Here is a 22411-nt window from a genome sequence, read left to right as displayed (position 1 = left end):
AACATACTTGAAGATTGTTCGTGGCGTATACTGCGCTGAGAAAGTTTTGATACTATAATATTATTTTGTTTGTTGTTACTGAAAATGGTTATGTAGTCACTCATTTTAGTTTTTGATGAAAATATTTGAAAGATGAAGCGTCAACATTTGACTTTTAGAAACTTATTTATTGCTCTTGTCATGTCAGGTAGCAGGCTTGTAAATTAAACTGAAGTTATTTACCAATCTAAGAGTGAATTTAATAGTTAAGTTGATAATTTTATGTGCTCTACATTTTACAATGTTAACAACTTGAGTTTTAGGTTTGGATTCTTCGGGACGTAGCAAAGCAAACATGATTTCAAATCAAAAGTTATATTTATCTATAGGTAAGTATTACAGATGATATAAGATACTAGCATACGAGTCGTATTTAAAATTAATTTTGAATAAGTAATGAGAAACTAATATGTATTTATGAAAGTACCAAGAAAGTCCGTCGGCGTGCAGGAGGGTGACGTCGGTAAATCACAATGCGCTCGTGCTTTGTTGTATGAATTGCGTTTTTTGAGTGAAATCGATCACGAAGGACCGCCTCGGCCCGCCGACTATTATACAGCGTTTATTTACACATTGTTGCTAAAGCACCAGAACTAGCAATTTTGCTTACAATTGTATCGGCCTATCGGCATCGGAAACAGATGCCTTGCATATTTTAACAAGAGAAATGTTTTAACCGCAAACAATTGAATAAAATATGGGTCAATTTACTACGGAAAATAATTTTGACTTAATTCTATGAATATCTTAACTTTACATCGAGATAAGAGTAATTATGTTGAGATAAAAATCACATTTTATAGAATACAAAGCCTCCAAGTGTCTTGACCTTTGAAACCGAATTAGCACAAACAGGGGTCACGCAGCGCTACCGGCTACATTTACAGCCAAATGTCATCGGCCGAGACCTTAATCTACTTTTTTATGATCCTACGAACTGTCATCGCGTTGTGTCAAAACAAGATAAAAGATCATCTCATTAATTCAAAAAACCTGATTTTAGTCAATGAATTGAGATAAATAATTTGACGATGGAGTCTGCGCACGGCGAATATGATACATGTATATGTATGAGAGGGCGGGATCTGGCCCTTGACGACGCTACCGCCATGCCGGTATTGTGCTCCCGTCTCATGCTGCCGCTCCAGTGGCAGGCACTCCCATGTCCTTTGTCGCTCCTTTCGAATAATTAGAACACACGACATTGTTGCTCGAGCCTTAGAAAAAGTATACATTTCAACAGAAAAAAGTCTCGAGTGCCCTCCACGAGGGTCGCTTTGACTGTAATTTTTGTCATTGTTGTTTATAAAAGCTATTTTTTCCGATACGAATGTACCGCGGAATGAAGTCGCGGGTTTTTTCTGCTTATTGTTTTGCACGGGGCCGTAAGAGGCGTGAGAAACGTTATGAGCTTTATGATGAAACAATACATGAAAATGTATAAATGACTTTAAAAGAATACACACCGAAACAATTTCGCGTTCTCATGTTTGAGTAGCTTTAAATATTAAATCAAAGGCTATTGTCTAGACTAGAACCATAGAATAATAGTGTGACATTGATTACACCAAAAGCAAATTTTTGTAGAAACCACCAAATAAATTGAATTACACAAGGTCAATATTTACTGCTCAAACACATCAATAACTAAATCTATTTAAGAGTCAAATAGCGGTGTCCATCAGAACCATTTGAGCCCGATGAGATTTTTAAACGTTCATGTCCCCCTCGATTTGCTAATCTCGGTCCCCCGGGACGTCACTTGTGATCCCCCCTGGAGAGATGACAGTATCTTAGTGACAGATAACTTGGGGTCTCTCACCCCAGAGACCAGCTAATGTGTCATAAAACCAAATACGATTGTCTCAAATAAATTATTGGCCGCACGATAGCATCAGGAGGTTAAATGAATTATACTATCTCGTATACGATTTCGCAATAACCAGTAGTCGGTTCTGAAACGTCAGATTAGATCAGTGTCCTCTAATGTCTTTACAAAACTGTTTGTACTTGTTCAATCTGTAGGCTTTGATCACAAGGCTAATTTCGAAATGTAACCCCTTTTTGTAACGTTATAACAGCGTCAAAAACTATTGGCCTGTCTTAATTTAGCATAAAATGAGAAAATTCCATCGGGTATGTAAATTGGCCTAATTCACATGTCAATAAAACCCACCGCGCTAATGGAAATTTTAATAAGATCACGCAAGACTATTGATACGCATAAATAATTATCTCCGAAAGATTTATTGGGTATCCATTCTAATTTGGTCCAAATCGTGTAACTGTGGTTTCCAAAAATATAACTTTAACAAGCAACAAACAGCAATACGAGTAGCCTTACTTAGTAGCAATACGAGTAGGCTACTACCATTTTCTGTATGGAGTTTGACAGACTTTTGACGTTTGTAAAAGTTAAAGTAAAATGGTGCAACTCAGCCTTACTGTTATAAAGTATATCAGCAACATTTACGGAACCAAGAACTAAAACTCTAGTACACCTAGTAGCAGTTGTAAAGCTTTATAGGGCTTGAATATTAAAAATATTTCGTGTTTAGGGTTGCGTGTATTATACCCTACTCTACATCAAATAGATTGTGAATTAGGTACATAATAAGCAGATAGAGCTTTGAGTGGAACTCTCGTTGTGTTAGTTCCTTGTAGAGTTTCCATTGCAATATAAGATAGGTAGACTCTGAAAAGTTTGGTGCCGCGTAAAATTGATGTTTTTATCAATCATTGTGTAGTGTGCTATATTTCATACAAATAAAGCGTAGTACTCACGTTGTGTAGTTTGTAGTAAAGTCCGCACGCGTTGCACACAGGCTCCCCGTTCTGGTTGCGTCGCCATAGCGTCGTGGTCGTCGTCTTGCAATTCGCACACGACGTGCCGGCTCGTCTCGCCGCGCTCTGCAGCGACTGAGGACAAAAGACAATCGCTTTAGAACATGGCAAAACATGTGACGGTGTAGCAGCTAGAGTTGGACTAAAGCGCTCTCTGTACCTCTAGTAGGAAAAACTTTCGAGTTCGTTTCGTTGCGTATTCAAAGTGTCATCGAAAAATTTTGTATGAAAAATTAAACAGCGCCCCCTATATTATAGCCGCCCTAGGGGGCGCTGTTTAATTTTTCATACAAAATTTTTCGATGACACTTTGAATACGCAACGAAACGAACTCGAAAGTTTTTCCTACTAGAGGTACTGAACCAGAAAGATGGTCCATGAGATCGTTAAAGTAATATTTTTAGTAAAAAAACAAGCTGTGATAGTCTGCAAAATGAATAACGTAGGTATAATGTAAAAGCGATTTTGCAGAAAATAATGACTTCTAAATTTTAACTATCATGAGATCCAGGAGTCTATCAACAACATACGACGTTATGGTATCCTTCACAGATGTTGCAAATAAACATGTCTAATAAGTATGTTTGTAACTTTTTCCTCATTACTGACCCTTATAAGGCTGATTAAACTCTACCATTTCAAACAAGTATGTTACAAAGGACGTACTTTTTATTCCGAACGTGTCACATTACAAGACATTATAGGCATTACCGTCATAATAAATATTAAAAAATTCACCTGCCGCGTTGCGTTTTTACATTTTGTTAAAACAAACGCGCCCGACAAAAACCACGCAAGTACAACCGCCGGTGAAATTTAGTGGGCCATTAATGTTCGGTACAACAATCAACATAAAACATGACAAAATCGAGTCGCGAAACGAGGCGACACACAAAAAGTGAATATTCGATTCGAAAAAGCGAGGGAGCTATCGGCAGACGTCCTACGCACCTGCCTTCGCTACCCGTCAATCAAATAAAAAATATCCACGGCACGCAGTGGCCGCTCTATACAGTGCCTCACTCAATTAAAAATGCATTCGTCCTAACCCGCCACGAGAAAAAGGAACGAATCAGACTCATAATAAATCCATTAATTTGTCATGTCATTTGCCAGACAAAAAGCATTGTGGTCTTAAAACATTACGAGACCAACTATTCGGTTTCGGTTCTCGGTAACTAGAATCGAACTGGCGAGTTATCGGGCCCGAATCGGCGTATTGTCCGATTTAATATCGTAAGTAACTGCGCTGAGCGACGGACGCTCGCGCACGACACCATTAAATTCAATTTAATATAGTGGCGTTGACGTTTCTAGCAACACGAGTTTAATATTTAATTAAACATAAAAAAGGCCATTTTAATAAAAAGCTGAAAATTATGAGCTTTTTAAATTCTAGTTGGTTGTAAAAGTCCAAAGCTTTTAAACTCTTGTAATCACAAAAATGTTTGCTTGTCCGCTATTACTCGCATTATAATTGAAAAGACGAAATATAGAAAAATAAATTTTGCTAATTAAATGTAAAACTATATTATAATAACTAGTATGTTTAAAAATGAAAAGCAAAATCTGAAATGTCAAACGACAATTTAATTATCAATGTATTAAATTACGTATTTCGTTATCATATCTGTGATCACCAGTACCAACATACCTGAATACCTAAACATTAAATGGTTCGCGCGAACATTCGCCGCGTCATGCGGCTTTGTGTTTGAGATTAGTGGCCATATTAACCGGCCTTTTTTTCGACTCTACTCCATCGACTTCCATATCTGTCAAAAGTGACATATTTTGTTTGTTTAAAAAAATGCAGCGAGTCGATGTCTTTTTTTGATGATGCAGCTGAGTATTGGGTTAAGTTTGAAATGAAGTAGATATAATGTAGTTTGTATTTTGATAGACTTTGAGTATTGTGAATTAATACTGGTAGTAGTAGGTACCTATCTAAACCCAAAATAGATTTTTAGTAATGTACGTTTTGTACGTAGGTACGTCTCTTCCTTATGTAAATATTTTATTTATCAATGTCTGGACCTTAACCCGCCATTTTACTGACCATAACACCAAAATAACGACCCAAGATCCCATGCACGTACACATTGCTCTGTCCACAAGCGGCACAAGTAAACTAATTAAACCGATCGCGGTATGACAAACGCACCGCACGCCAAAATTAACTCTGTGCTTTACGACTCAATTACCCGAATCCGATTTTATAATCTCTAGATAAGGCATCCCATCAAGTCATAGCGATGCATCCCTGTTCCCTAGGGAGAGTTACCAAATCGGAGGGCTCAAATCCGATTAGAGGACTCACCACCCTTCCAGGGTGGTTTTATTTCCGTGGAAAAACGGCTGTTTATTCGTAATTTTATGAGCGAATTACTTTCGCTCCTCAAACGCTGAAATGGCTGGAAAAACTCGTAAATTTTACGAGTGGGATTATTTTTTATTCGGGTCATTCGCTGGAGTCACGGACCTGAGATTTGTTGTTGTAGCGATTCTGACAAGATTAATAAAGCTGCTGAAAGTACTGTACGGTAATATTGAGTAGCAAACGCGAGCCTTTGAACTTTACTTTAGCAAGCACGACATAGATGGCGCTACACGACGCGACTGAAAATTGCCAATAAGGCTGCCTTATACAATACTGTCGTAGCTCTCTCACTAATTGAGTAAATCGACTATTTATTTTTACGTTTCTTATCGATATACCCGACTAAAACTAACTCAAAGGACTCGTTACAAAACACGATNAACACCAACAAAAAACGTTTCGATTAGAATGCGAAGTATGCGTTCACTTGTACCGAGGGTTTTATTAATTGCTAACCCATTTCACTGTCACCGACATACCGATCGATATCAAAAAACTAACATACAGAAAACACGTCGGCGAGATAAAAAAGCGCGTTTACACAAACAGATAAATATTATTCCTTACATATTGTTCGTTGGTACTTCAATTTTCAGTGTGGTGTAAATTCAAAGAGAGTGCGCTGTGACAACATCAAGAGCCCCTTTGTGAGCGACAACAAAAGTGCTTTGTTGTTTTTGGCATGAAAACAGCCGGGATGTATCTGCTGACCGTATTAAGTGGACAGTTTATCTACGTAAGCAACTAATTCGGCTCTGAATAGGGAATTTACAATGGAAATAATGGCAGTAAGAATGTAGATGACAAATGCAAAGGATAAAAGCTTAATTGCCTTTGAAGTAGAGGCCTTTCTTGATCTACGAAGTAAGAATGGACTTTACATATTATTGGGTTTTAGTAAGTGGTGGATACGTAAGTATAGAATGCTAGCGGACCTACAATTGAACCTAGTCTTAAAATGCTGAAGTTTTCTGTCTTCTGTATAACTCGCCCTAATGTTGACTTATTTCAATAATTTTTGGTTGTGTGAATCACATTTAAAGGGGAATCAGAATCTGCTTTCATAATCCCATTCAGTGATTTACAAAGTTAAACACAACGTTAATAAGCGAATGAACACAGTTAATTATCAAAACGAACACATCAGGCGGACTAATCTCGCGTCACTTCACAAACTCGCTAATTCAATAAACCACCCACATTAAAAACATATTTCCATACACCGCTCCCCGATCCAATCAGTCTTATCTCCCCTCCCAAACACCTCCTAATCAAATCAAATCACAGCCTCCGTCTTCCCTAATCTATCCTATCTACGCTTAAACATAAAATTATATTACAAAAAGGGATGGCTACCTACCCCTCATATATTTGCAAACACAAGCAAAATTCAACCTACCCGGAAACAGCCCTCTACTTAACATACCTACACAACTTTAGCCGGAAAATACAAACCTATACGACGCCACACAAGCGAAGGGCTGTAGCCACGCGCACGCACACACCGCCGCCTATCAGCATATCTACGACATCTAGATCCCACTATGAGAACCCCCAAGGGGGAGGCAATCCATTTACAAGGGCCACATCGGCATCGCAATATACCTCTTACCCGCATAAGGTTAGAGATGACAATCGCGTGGCAAAACCGGTGTTTTTAAAGGTTTACGCGGCCCCTAGCAGTGAAAGCGCGGAATCGATGTAGCCTTTACTCCTCGCCCCGCGCCAGTTTTTCCGGCGCTCCGTCCTTATCTGACCGGGGCGATTAGATAAAGAGAGATAGAGCGTGAAAATAAAGATTTTCATCGTGTTCACTCACACCACGGCAGTTTCAGCTGTAAAGCGATGAAGCGGTTCTGTGTGGGTGCGTTATGTAGCAGCCGGCGCGGTATGTATGCGGGGGCTCCTCGAATAGAGCAAGGGTCGACAAAACTTTGATGTAGTGGGTAGGCTCTTTTGAAGCTGTTATCGTAGTTTATTTATTCATAAAGCCACAGACGCTTTATAGAAATCGGGTTACACAGGTTCGTGTAATCTATTCACGCGGGAAGTAATAGGGTTTCCCGGTAAGAATTTCGGTTTTCAGCCGCAAGGTTAAAGTATGGAATATTAAAAATGATGTTGCAATTATTATAATTAAGTTTCAGAGATGGAACCAGCTGAGTTGGGCAGCGCTGAGTTATTTACGCATGATCGTGTATCGCTGAAAGTTTATCACCCCGTCGAGCGGCGAGCGCGAGGCATCTCCGAAGCGATCATAAAAATGAATGCGATGCTCGTAATTTTTTAAATTTTCACACGAAGATGCAGCGCCGGCCCCCGCCCCGCGCCGCCCCCTGCCTCCCATTGGCCGTACCCGCGGAAGCCATGTTGGGAAATTCGCGTAACGATTTATTTGTGTGCGGATCGTAGCAGCGGCCGGCCGCGTATGACTCGATTACCGTGTAACGAGAAATAGAACTCGCGTGAAAACCGAGACCTTTAATTTGACGGCCCGGCTCTCCGCTTCGACCGCGGAAACGCAGAGGGACGGATCCATTCGTTTTCTCTTCGTGGCCGTCATTTTTTAAATTCCGTTAGGATAACAAAGCGTGTCGGTTGCCCAATAGGAGCTATCGAGCGATACCGATCGACGCACGGCTGGATTGACACATCAAACCGCCAGTCGCTCGATCGAGATTACCATCGCAATACATTCGCCTCGTAATCGACACGCCGCCGACGTCACGCCGCTCCGTGCCGTGATGCCAAATTTCTTTTCTTGGCTATTCAAACAGACCAAGGAATAGAAATCCAACTGCACACGCGTCTCAAACATAGCATCTCACGACTATCGACGGCAAAAATAGGCTTTCACCTAAAGAAATAATTAGCCCGGCCCGACGTTGATCGATGGGGCTACCATTCGCGTTTGTAAAGCACGCTGTCAAATCGTAGATATCGGCTTAGCATGAAAACTTTACTACTTTATAATTATTATTTTACTTTGTTTAAGACTTAGTATTTTATTCGTATGCAGGAGTTAATTTAATGGCGTGATAATTTAATGGATAAAGTACAACAAGCTAGGCTTGCAAAAAATTGCTTGGTTTGCTAACATTCCATAAAGCTAATGAATAATGTAGAGTCCAGTGTGTTGTGAAAAAGCATCGTTAATTGATAAGAGCGGCACTAAGTACTCGGAGGCGTTATTTTCTAAAGCTGTTGGCCTTTGGCAAGAATAAACGTCAGACGAACAAGGCGCGAGTTCGGTGAAATTACAAAGCAAGTCAAAATTATGTACCGGAGGCGACTAAACGTTGGTAATTCTGGCTCGGATCGCTTCTTATACCGTGAGAATTTGCATTGAATGGCGAAGGACATCGGGCGACTCCGCCGGGAGCGGAGGACGCCCGCGTGTTGCACAACGGCGTTACCCATTTCAGGGTTACTATCATCGCGATTTTACCCGCATGTGCGGGGGAAAATGTTGGAAATGGAACTGCTTTAACATCGCGTGTTTATTCTATGTTAGTTTTTATGATTGGGTTAAGTTTCCTGAGTTGTACTAGACGTTCTGAAGCCCAATCCCAATCCAATTGATGAATCGAAGTGGCTGAAGTGAACTCACTTCAGCCACTTCGATTCATCAATTTACCAAGCTTGACATATTTTATTAATTAATGTGTCTGTACTGGCTCTGTCTTAAGTCATCACATGTAATTAAAAGCACTTGATCCGTGCATCCGACAGTCTCAATATTGTTTCACGTTCATATTTTGTAGAGGTAACAATCTTATCATTATGCAATAAAAATTCTGTGAAATGATAGCTGATTTTCACCACATCGCACTTTTTATGATACAGTATTTTGATTATTATCATTAAATGGTAAAAGATGTTTATAATATGGCAACCCTGCATCCACTGGCGGTACAGATAGACCACTGTGTCGTTAATTGGAAACGGGTGATTCCGAACAAACGCTGCGAGCCCGCGCATTGTACTCATGTCCGATACAAGTTCACGGTCCATACCTTTTGCTCTTGCAACGAGTGCTTTTTATTCTATAAATACATTCTAGGCATAGACAGAAGTTCTGTTTTTGTTGATATGGTTTGATACTTGGCAAGAAAAAAGAAGACTAAACGCTACTACAAAGATCAAGCAGACAAAAGCCTATCCTTCAGGTCAGTCACTGAACTAAGATTGGTTAGGCTTCAGCCATTACACGAAAGCTAGTGAAAAAAGCTTCTAATGCATTAGAAGCTTTTTTATCACTTACATTACTTACACTTACGAGTACATCTATTCACATACTGTACCTACGCTTATGTAAGACGAACTTGTGTCTTTTATTCCCAATTTGGTTAGGATTTTACAGAATTGAGTCAACTTGATTTTCTAAAAAAAAAATTGAGTCTATGATTGATGCATGTACTCATCTCATTTATAAGCTCAGTTGTTACAATACAATACAAACATAAGATAGAAGAATAATTATAATGTGAAACTTGCTTTTGTCTCTACCAAATGCCTCTACAGTCTACAGTCCTTGTGGCACTTTACGACGAAACCATCCGACTGAAACCTCAGTCTTAGTTAATCCCACACTACATTAGCCAATTCGCTCCACCACCAACTCAACAATTCTAAATCTGAAGTACTTAAATATGTAAATTAAGTAAAATAATTTATTATGAAGCGGTAAACTGTAGGATGCATAAATTAAACACAATCGCTATTCTACAAAGCTAGTCTTTAAACTGACAGTGAAGTTTAGCTTGCTAGCTTTTTGTTGCGCAAACGTCTGGCATTCAGTTTTTTCAAACATTTCAATTATTCCAAGAATTACATTATAAGTTAATTTGAGTCGTTATCGAGGCGGCGGTAATGGTACGATTATATGACATGTTGATAGTCCATTTCAATTCATCACTTATGATAGCAGGGGAGCAAGAGATTAAACTTTAAGTTAACTTGGGTAGACTTTTAACTTATTTTTTAACGATCTGAAACGGTGGAAAACTCAATTCGTTGTTATTTCAAGTAACTTATAACATGATAAATAATAGTAGGTACGTGTACTTAGTTCTAGATGCTACTTAATTATGGTTATTAAGTTGATCATTATAAGCTTGACAAACATCTATCATTACATTATCACAAAAATATGTTTGATATGTTTAATAATACTCAGTTGAATACATTTGCAATTATACGTCAGTGTATGCGTATGTAGAAAAAACCGACACAATAAAATACAATACAATACAATATTTGCGCTCTCTTCATTTCCAGTTATTAATTAAGTGCCTCCACAAAAATGACTGGCACCTCCTAGTCTATAACAGGTGTGTAAGCCGGAGTGCCAGTGCATTGTGGCAAAGGTGCTTGCGGGGAAGTCGTAAATACTGCACCAAGCACAGCTGCCTTTTACCGAACCACTTAATATGCAATTCTAGTGTCTGAGCGCCGATTTCCTACCATTATTCCGAAATAGACGCTACTAAACGTTGAGTAATTAATATTCAGCCAAGTCGAATGACTCATTTTATAACTTATTTCCACAAATTGATTTTCTTTGCGCTTTGCAAGCGGCAGATTGACGGTTTTCTTTTGAAGTCAGCTTTATTTCAAAAAGCTCATAACCAAGAAAAAGTATGAAAACTCAAATATCATGAAATACGATGATTTGTTGGCAATGTGCAATTAAATACGTCGGGCATAACGATTAAACTGCGCTTTTTATAAATAGCATTGTATGATTGATCGTTTCATGAACTGCGGGTAGAGCGACTCCAATTATTTACGTACGTGTTGACAGTTCGCGTGGCGATGATAAGCTTGCATTCTCGATAAACACACACTAGAGGCACAAAATATAACAGAAGACAAACTCCATACTAAACGCGCTCGAGCCACGCACACATAGACACCGCTCTAGCAAGACTGTCTTGGACGAATGCGAGCGAGACGTGGCGCGACAAACGTTCGCCACACGTTGGCTGTGGTTCGCTTGAGTCACGCGCCGGTCAACCGCCTGTGATATTATTTTGTTTTGCGAAATTGACGAAAATGAGTGAATAGAAAAAGTCGTATTATAATTGTTCGATATTTGGTTACTTAAACTCATAATTAAATACCGAATTTTCATTTTTAAATTACCAGTTGATTCGGGGAGGTAAGTTATTTANTTAATATTCAGCCAAGTCGAATGACTCATTTTATAACTTATTTCCAGCTGCAAGCGGCAGATTGACGGTTTTCTTTTGAAGTCAGCTTTATTTCAAAAAGCTCATAACCAAGAAAAAGTATGAAAACTCAAATATCATGAAATACGATGATTTGTTGGCAATGTGCAATTAAATACGTCGGGCATAACGAATAAACTGCGCTTTTTATAAATAGCATTGTATGATTGATCGTTTCATGAAATGCGGGTAGAGCGACTCCAATTATTTACGTACGTGTTGACAGTTCGCATGGCGATGATAAGCTTGCATTCTCGATAAACACACACTAGAGGTTAGTTCCCGACGTGCGCAGGAGTGGAAGGATTCTCGCACGGGGTCGGCGGGGTCAGTGCGCACAGTTTAGCACCGCGTCATATTTATAATTACCGCGGGCGAGCGCACGCAGCCTCACCCGTGCGCCCGCGCCGATAAATCAAAATTTTAAATCACCGGTGGGCGTTACGAACCGCTCGCCCAACGCCGAATAAAATGAATTAAAAATAAAATAACTCGAGGGGGCCGTGCGCGTCCTGAGAAAATTTAAAGATATTTTCGCTTTAGTTTTTTTAATTAATACCTTGTTAAAATTTAATATTGAGGGCGCATGCGTTATTACAATGGGTGTGCGCGAGATTTTAAACTCTCTGTAACATATTGTTGCTTCGAACGTTTAATTGGATCATTTTTTTAACGAGAAATGATAAGCGTCGATGAAGGGTGCGACGGAGAGGACGTCATTATGTGGGCATCTCTTTCGCACAAATTAATTGCGGTATAAATTTGGTGCCGTTAAATGAGTTGGGAAGAATATTGCGGGGGTGTGTGACCCGGGAACATCAAACGATCCGGAGTTCAGCGGTTTAACCGCAAATTTTACAGCCCCTTTATTGAATGATATAGAGTCGAGAAGTTTCCAAACTTACTCGTAGTCGTTTATTTTATCTCCTCTATTCATCATTAAGTAACTAGGCACCACTTTTTTACCATTTACAACATCCATCAAATAAAAGTATTACAAAAATACCTTCAGTTAAACTTTTCTTAGGAATGTAGAGCGGATAGATTCAATACTTATACAACTGAAACTGTGTTAGATAGTTTGAGACCTTATTGAATATGAAGTGCAATTTTCATATGACATCATATCAATCAGGTATGAAATTTAAGTAGCGTTGTATGAAACTGTTAGAAAAAATAGCGTAGGTAAATAAAATTGCAGTAGCCAAGTCGTTTTAGTTCGCTCGTAACATACAGATGGTAGATCTAGCTAAACTCTCAAGCATCTTCGTTCGTTCGTTCGCTCGTTTCAGCCAAATGACGTCCACTGCTGGACAAAGGCCTCCTCCAAGGTTTTCCACAATGCACGGTCCTGCGCTGCCCGCATCCAGGCTCTTCCCGCTTCAAGCATCTTAAGTGGTGGTAATAAAAGTGATTTCGCAACAAAAACTTATACAAGTATAATGCCTACTTGGCTCAGGCTATTTATTTTTTAACGTCTAAGAATGTGATCTACACATTCCTGCGTAGTTCGTCAAAGTAGACAAGCGTGAGACGCAGCTCCAGCGATCTGCTGTCACGGCCGTCAAGCTGCCGTGATGCCGTGAAGCCCGACTCGAATCAACTAATATTCAAATCGTAATCAAACAGCTCCACGGTAAACTATGATTAATTTGATTAATTATTCCAAAAGTAATCTACACTGTTTACAGATTGTTATCGTATATTTTGAACTAAATTGCGATTTAACTTTTTGATTCATGCTCGTATCATTGCAATTTGCACGTTTTCGTCAAACTTGTAAATTAGTAAACATTATCGACGATCGTTTGCAGCTGTATCTCATTTTACCTACAGCAGTTAGGTAATAAAAATCATTAGGCTCTAGATTCATGGAGAGTTAATTCGTGAGTAACACTAACTCACGATTTAACAAGAATTTAACAATTTTAAATACAAATAAATTACTTGCTGCTACTACTCTGCACAAAAGAACTGTTATGATCTATGAATATTATGAATAAATAAATAATATGAATCATCAGGTGCGATTGTGGTCAAATACCTGCCTTGTTATGCATAAAAAAAAAGAATACTTTTATCGATTTAATATTATAGTGCTCTTAATAGGGACCAAATGAGACCTAGCTATACGGACGGCAAACTAAGGCTGAGTTACCTACCCCACTTAACTTTAACCGTAACTTGACGATAACCAGTGCTTTTTGTATGGAGTTTGACAGATTCTTGACGTTTGTTAAAGCTAAAGTAACATGATGCAACCTAGCCTAAAAATCAACGTTGAATTCTCAGTTTGAAATTAAAAACAAAAGAACACACATTCGAAATTTCGAATTTGTTCTTTTCCAAATTCGATTTTCAAATAACACAATCAGCGTACAGTAGATTAACCCGAAGGTCGGTCGGTCGGGTGCGCGTACGCACGTCGCACGGTAGTTGGCTCGCACGCGTCACTACCCTGACAGCTCTTCATATGTTCGGACGTAATGTTGACTTGTCCGTTTTTAATCATTCCCTGTGCCGCCGACACCGGTGACCTCTAAGTATGCGATGTGAGTAACCGTTTCTGACGTTCATTTGGTTGAGAAATGTAAGCTTATTTTTAAATCTTAAGGATTGCCATGCCCGATATTAGATGTACAGTCGCGGAATGAAAAGGTTCGTCACCTTAGTGTCGGTTTTCGCTTGCACTAGGTACTGTAAGAGTCAAACCTGCCAACATAACAGTGCAAGAAACAATGCTGCTAACATTTAAATAAATATGACGTTTGCTAACGAATAAGGTTTTGCTTGTTTATTTTTCTATCCCATCAGTGCAATGCAATGATGACATTGACCAATTGACAATAGTTTTTTTTATTTAATGGAAATAATAATGACAGGTTGAACCAACAAGAAGGTTTAATCTTCTTGACAAGATAAATCGTCAAACAACTTTGATCTGTATAATTTTATTTTGAACTTTACTGACGAACAGTTAAAGATTATTTTCTCTAACTCGAGATTATTCTGTAACATAGTTTCAAAAGGTAATATTATGTGCTCGCGATTCGTTGAAGGAATCAATTTGAAAACTGACGAACCTTTTCATTCCGTGACTGTACTTGTATATTCTCCAATATCGCTTTCATATTAAAGGAAAACATATCATGACTGAATATTTAGTGGCCTGAGAAACTGCCACTGTTTTTGTTTTTTTTGTTTTAAATGCAACAAAAAATATTCGACTCTACTATGTTTTTGCTCCTCGCTTTAACAGACAAAGCTATACTTATTAATTGTAATGATCTTATATTTTACTAGCTCTTCTGAGAAATTATGCGTTCATTCAATTCGCGCACATTACTCCATAAAATAAAGCAGGTGTCTGCGTTGTTGGTACTTGGTATCCCGAGTGAATGACATTTTGGTTTATTGCCCCCATTTGGACCTTCTTACCGGCTATAAAGCGAACGAAAGTGATACCACCGCTTTATATTAGCACACATTTATTTCAAACAGGTATTTTCGACCGACTATGTTTGTTTTACTTTGCGAAAACATCTTATAAGCCGACGAAGGAAATGTCAACGCTACTGAAATACGGAGCTAAAGGTATAATGTTGCGCAGTCACTTTAATTCAGATTAAGGAGACAATCCTATAAAAGGCTAAGTAGTGCTAAAAACACACATCACCTGTGCTTACTATTACCCCACAAAAACCACGTTTCCATTTACGCACGAACAAATTATGGTCTATTTAACAAATAATGAGGCGATCGGATGTTTCGCAAATGAAAACGCATAAACAATCGGCGCATAGATTACATAACTCAAGGGCCTTAAAAAAGCCGCCAGTAGCGACGAGCCTACGCGGAATTAATTGCGAACAACTTCGCAGGCCTTAAGTGACCGTGAAACGACATTCAACATCGGTAATCAGCTAAAGATTTTTTCTTAAACAAACATTACGTGCCTACGCTTTTTCTTCATCAAGACACGTGACTGATAGCAAACTCAATTCTCAAACGATCGAAGCATTAAGCTCGTTTAATTTCTCACTTTTTGTTGTTAATTAAGAATAAAAGATGGGGTGCTATTCAATTGAACTTGTACTTTATACGATCGCATGCACCGAGTGCCTATTCATAAACCTTAATGCTGTGTGAATGGCGGAATATATCAGTTTTAATTGAATAATAATTGCGATTGTATTCTTTTGCCAGATGTGGGCTATTGCGATACTTTACGATCGAATTGAAGATGCGGTTCGATGTTATTGAATATACGTACTTCTTCATTAGAAGTGGATTGAAGAAAAAAACTACAACCTTGATTGTCGGGTGTTAAATGATTCAGGCCCTCACTCAATAAATTAAATTGTTATTTCTGTTTATAGAACCAAGAAACTAGTTTGAAGATCTGAGCAAGTATTTTATAGGCCTGCAGAAACATATTTGCGTTACACTTGGCTGGCTCTGTCTTAAGGCCTTATTCCCGCTCTCCAAAGCTATAAACCCTTTATAAAGCCGAGAACACATTCGCATACCGAACACAGCAAACATTCTCAGCCGTTCCACAATTAACATTCGAACGAATTAAAGTAGCGACGAGATAAAAGTGGATGTTCCGCGGAACAAGGGTGGGCCGTTCTGTAACAATACGGATTAATTATCGAACGAAATCGACGACTCAAATATACCTGTCACTGAGCGACGACTGGTCCAATTTATATGGGCCCCGAACAATGGTAAACGCGGTAAACACAATGCGAACGGCGCAAAATGAACAAGAACGCCCCGGGAGCTGACGTATTAACGGCCGGATCGCTGGTACTACCCGTACGTTAAGCACGCATGTGACTTTAAAAAATATTTAGCGACAAGCAGGTGATTACCTATTTTCAATCATTGTACAATCTGTTTTCTTTCATGACGTATTTAATTAGCGATGGATGGATGAAAGACTACGAATTAAATCTAGACCGTTAAATACGGTACGGGGTTTACGAATGATGGAAAATCCCTTTAAGAGTTGCGAAATGTCCAAATGAGGTAAAGGGCTCTACCGCGTCTCATGTATCTATGACATTTTATACAAGAACTCAGTCCCAGCAGTTCAGTGTATTATAAAGCCAGCCTGCCTTTATAACCACAAAGAACTCTAAAAAACTAAACTTATTTCTTTTTTCCAGTAAATAAACGCTACCGTACCCGCTAACTAGAATTGTAAATCAATGTAATAATTGCATTTAATGTTATTATGCAAATGGACACGCTGGAACACATTGGAACAGCGCTGCGCGCGCGGCGGTGACGCGCGGACCACCGGGCGGCGGTGTCAGCCCTGATTCACGGCCCTGCTGATCAGGGTTGGTACAAAAAACTTAATAACTTCTAAAATTTTCAAAATAATCTGCCTTCCTACCTTCCTAGACAAAGTTGTGACATGAAATTAAAGCATATGACCTGTGCTTTTACACGTCCCAGTAGGTAATACTTTTACCCAATATTGGGACTGTTGGGAAGTTGAGAAGACTCAGTCACCTTTTGACTTCGCTAGTACTGAAGCGATTGAAATCGAATCTGTCGCGAATGTCACTTTGTCTAGGTGGCGAAAATTTGATTAAATATCGCTTTCAGCTATTAGGTAGTCCATATTGTAGAACTCTATCTTTTAGTCAACCCATTGGTCTACCNATCATTTTCTTTTATGACGTACTTAATTAGTGATGGATGGATGATCGACTACAGATTTAGACCGTTAAATACGGGGTTTACGAATGGTGTTATATCCCTTTAAGAGTTACAAAATGTCCAAATGAGGTAAAGGACTCTACCGCGACTCATGTGTCTATGTCATTTTATACAAGAACTCTCAGTCCCAGCACTTCAGTGTTTTATAAAACCAGCCAGCCTTTATAACCACAAAGAACTCTAAAAAACTAAACTTTTTTTCTTTTTTCCAATAAATAAACGCTACCGTACCCGCTAACTAGAATGGTAAATCAATGTAATAATTGCATTTAATGTTATTATGCAAATGGACACGCTGGAACACATTGGAACAGCGCTGCGCGCGCGGCGGTGACGCGCGGACCACCGGGCGGCGGTGTCAGCCCTGATTCACGGCCCTGCTGCTCAGGGTTGGTACAAAGAACTTAATAACTTCTAAAATTTTCAAAATAATCTGCCTTCTTACTTTCCTAGACAAAGCTGTGACATGATTAAAGCATTTCCAGAATCGCTTCGTTTTATATCATAAAAATAATTTATTTTCTGCACCTGTGCTTTTAAATAGCGCTTTTACGTTTTTAATTCCCAGTAATACTTTTACCTAATATTGGGACTGTTGGGGAGTTGAGAATACTCAGTCACCTTTTGACTTCGCTAGTACCTACTGAAGCGATTGCAATCGAATCTGTCTCGAATGTCACTTTGTCTAGGTGGCGAAAATTTGATTAAATATCGCTTTCAGCTATTAGGTAGTCCATATTGTAGAACTCTATCTTTTAGTCAACCCATTGGTCTACTATATGTGAAACCATTCATTAAACGAAGTTACTCAAAACATTGCTGTAAAACTGTTTATCAGATCTAAAACTGGCATAATAGGTAAACGTTCCAAATCCTTCACGCCAGGCTCAGCGTTGCCTTACGTCTGACAAGAGATGACTACAATAGTTCCTCGCCGACGACGTGACAACCCTGCGCGGCGGCAGCGACAAGCGTAGCATTGTTAGCTCCCAGCCCTGAATAAATACATTCATATTGCCACTCTAAATATCAGACCTCTTTAATACTATCTAGCAATATTTGCAACTAGTATTCAACTTTAATTTGTTAACAAGCTGACAGATTTCCACTCTAATTGCTCGTAAAGCTTATTTATGGCCATATAATTGACCACTATCAGCCATATTAAGGAAATACGGTTCGAGGTTTGACGAAACAAATTCAAATCACCGCGTATCCCGGAGAGATCACGTCAGGGAAAGTGTTAACTAAATGTTAACACTAACAACTCATTCTATGGACCACCACTGTTTAATCGCACAAAATCTACCGCATCGTCGCAGTCGGCGTGCCAAAATGTGCAGAAAATGGAAAAAACATGGCGCTAAACCGCGAAACCGTATGTATTTAAACGCCGATTCCGAGATTCCGATTCACGAAAAAAGGCGGCCAGCATTCGGTCATTTAAATTTTTCCAAAACGTGAACACAATGGAACAGAATCAAATCTTTTTTGTTCTATTTATAATTTTTAAATTTTAAAATTGGAATTCGGTTCGGCAAGGGCTGTCACATCATTCCAGCGCTACTAAGTGACGCCGGACGCGCGTCAGTCCGGTGGATATGTTTTATTTTCATACGAATCAGCTCTGACGGACTCGCCGTGTTTTTTCTTTATCATAGTGGTTGTAAACGAGTATTGTATGAAATGGAACTATTTTTATAGACTTCTTATAGTAAAAAGTTTTAAAAAGTTAGCCTTTAAGAGACACTGTGAAGAATAATATCAAGTTATTTATCTAATAAATAACAATTTCTCTGGAATTTAGTTTCCTATTGAACGTCTTTTTATACTGAAGTGCTATGAAAACTTTTGCCTTGCAAGCACATAAAGGCGTACACGCAAACTTTCCCGCAACAGGATTGACATGCGTCCGAATGACGCTAAAAGGTCCATTGTATACGACACTCGTTACAACCAGTCTTCAACACGCTCGCAGTGTAGGGACAATGATCACTTGTATATCTACAAAAGCTAGTAACCTCACACAGAAAAACAAATGCAAATAGGACCTATTTAAACTTCGAATTTGAAATTTCATATCAGAAAAAAGTAAAGGCAGTCGCTCACAGCAACGCGATTGACGCGCGTCCGAATGACGCTAAAAGGTCCATTGTATACGGCTTGTTACAGCCGGCCCGGTCTTTAACACGCTGGACAATGATCACTCTATACATAGCGAGTTATCTCGCGCTAAGAACAAAGTTAGACATGTTACTGGCCGTGGACCTGTTTTCATATTATTAAAACTCCATTCAATATTTTATTTTACGTTTTTGTAGCCGTTTACTCGAAGAATAGCGTTCAGGTAACTAGTACATAATTATAAATAAAAGCATAGGCAATCTACCGGTTATGTATAAATATGTATTAATATGACTAAGTAATTAAAATCAATACGTCATCTATTAACTTTGAATATCATTTTTAGTCACGGAGATGCTTCTTTTGGTTACTGGGATGATTTAAGTTTATCATATTAGATAACCAACGCACAATGTGCCCGATTCAGGCCTTTTGCTATGGTTTAAGTTATATGAAATTATAGATAAGACAGTGAAAAAAGCACCAAACTTTCTTTCAACTTATCATAAAATTGCAATGAAATGAACTATATCCTATCAAAAGCACCCAACACCATAAACACGAGCAATTATGATAATAAAAAGACCATTATACATTTAGCGTTGTTAAATATTGTCACGTCGAATAAGGCTATCTGGGCGATGCGTGATCTTACACCGCGGATAATATCGGGTGCGTCAATTACGCGACTGATCGGGCGATGCGCGATCGCGCGATACATACAAATGTGTTGTGTGCAACCCCCTTTATTATTTGACTATACGCCATTGTGGAAACGTCCGCAAAGGCATCAAGTAGACGTGCTGAGATTCGCCGTCAACTCGCATTACTAGCATAATGAGTTAAATGACCAGTAACTGTTCCTAGCTAAGTATACAGACGTCTTAAATAAGAGTAATTGGACGAATATTAGTCGAGATCGCGTAACGTCACTAGCTCGAATAGGAGGCCAATAACGGCAGAGTTACCGATAGGATTGAAGTGGATCCAATTGGATCGAGTCTCGTTTGTTTGATTTAGCGAACTCAAGACACGGAAGCGAGATCGAAATAAGGTCCGGCGTGTTGCGCCGGCGCGTGGGCCGCTACACCGCCGTATGGATGCATCCAGTTTATTTAACGTTTAATAGGCACCGTTAAATAAGGATTATCCTCTTTGAGAAATGTAAAGTATAAATCTTTCTATTATCGAACATCGGCTTCCTCAACAAACAGTGAAAAACGTGACCGTTTGTGCTTGTAGTGCAATTTTTAGCAAAACAACTTGTATAGAAAGGTGCGATGGTCGGTACGATCGACACAGAAACAATTATCAGCGATCGGAGATAGCCATTGCAAAAACCAGCTCGTATTTGTTTCCGGTTAAAATTACTGTTTTGATTACGCAATTTCAATTTGTGAATAACTAGAGAAAAATAGTTCATTAAAATTTTGTAGAGCCATATCGTTTAGTTTAAATAAAACTTTTGTAGATCCGTGTTAAGCTGATTTAGATAACATCCTGTATGCTGTTGCAGAAGAAAATTCCACACACCAAAAATGTTTTGTCAATATCTCCTCCTCATTTTATTATGCCTCATCAAATATTCTGTTTTTATCAAATATCCTATCAGTGCGTAATAACAGTGCCAGCCCGAAAACCACGCACCGCTCAGACCGGCACTTATCTACAAAATCGGACAAATGCGTTGTACAGTTGACCCGCGGCATATGTTCCCGATATCAATAATTGAAAAGCTTAAATATTATGCTTATAACACGCTGTTCGCTGCGCAGGAGTCGCGTCATTAGTCAGAGACACACCGCACTGGAACCCGACAATTTGGCCGCCGTACGCGGCTAAATTGCAGCCTGCCACCACTCCTTTTATTTATTTGTATTTATAAAGCATTCTGATCCTAATTACATCGGCGAATGTCATTTAGTTGGTGTAACAGTGATGGTAATAGGTTTTATATCCTGTATTTTTTTGAATTTGCTAGAGTTAATCATAATTATTTATTTAGGTTTGATGTCATGTGTTCAATTTCTTAGAAGTTGGTCATATAATTTGTTGAGATTTACATAGCAACATTCGAAAGCAATGAATAAATTAATAACTTAGTTATTTCATACAAATTCTTGAACAAACTCGCACGTAAATCGGTCAAGCATAAATTATGTAAATAAGTCCTATTCCTTATCTAAATATGTATTTTAGTCATTTGATAATTTCCACAATTTTCTAGCAGTTCCTTCATCACTGGTCCTAATTGAAGAACTTTTTTTCAGAACTAAAATCACAGCTCTACATATCGAGTACAATTCCAAACAGTTGCTATTTCTTGCATTACCGATTATCCCACGCGTCAATTACACGACTCAAATCACAGGTATTTCACGTAACCAATAAATCGCAGCCCTAGTATCGAGTGCTTTTGGAACATTTGGCGTCGCCGCCGCTGACGGGTTAATGACAGCCCGCGCTTCCTGCTCGGTTAATTGTCGGAGGAAGTCGATAGGTGCGCATCACGATTTACATACTTTTTGTTTTCTTTTATAGGGTTCCGCATGGCAGCGCAAAAGTTCGGTTTTTGCTACGCCGAAAATGTTTTACTCTATTCAATTATTGTAACTTTGCAGTTTAAAGCCTGGCTTCTTAATTAAGATTTTTAGTGTGAGCATGCTCATTCTCTACTTAAGTAAGAACTCATCATATTAAGTTTATACTTAAGTAGAAAATGCGCGCGATCCAACTAAAAATTCAAATACTAAATCAGGGAAATAAGTTTAGTAATTATGTATGTAATATACACACGGTATTATCTGTTTGAAGTATAACTATTTGACTATGACTTAGTTTAGCTCATAGGTTCGACTTAGTAAAAACTCAAATTTAGATAGTGTTAAGTAGGTATAGCTCACAGTTCTAGTTTCTCTAAGTAATTTGACATTTTGAACTACAATTACACAAACATGAATTTTCAATATTAAAAGCATTAAGGCCAATACTTAACTCTGAGTCTACACATATTATTATTATACATTGATCACTAAAATGTCAAAACACTCAATTT

At 38.7% G+C, this 22411-nt stretch overlaps 1 protein-coding gene across 5 annotated transcripts in view; it reads right to left on the bottom strand.

Moving 5' to 3' along the window:
* The window catches only part of grn (GATA binding protein grain), a 93248-nt gene that overhangs the window by 18027 nt on the left and 52810 nt on the right, over positions 1 to 22411 (bottom strand). For all 5 annotated transcript variants that reach the window (XM_028311376.1, XM_028311391.1, XM_028311406.1 and 2 more), the window contains exon 5: positions 2824 to 2958. In XM_028311376.1, coding sequence (XP_028167177.1) covers positions 2824 to 2958 — 135 coding nt within the window. The remainder of the gene's footprint in view (positions 1 to 2823; positions 2959 to 22411) is intronic.

This window comes from Ostrinia furnacalis, unplaced genomic scaffold (genome assembly GCF_004193835.3).
Source record: "Ostrinia furnacalis isolate ACB-3 unplaced genomic scaffold, ASM419383v2 OfSCF0219, whole genome shotgun sequence".
NCBI lineage: Eukaryota > Metazoa > Arthropoda > Insecta > Lepidoptera > Crambidae > Ostrinia > Ostrinia furnacalis.
Note: the sequence above shows the minus strand (reverse complement) of the source record. Positions and strands in the feature narration are given on the sequence as shown.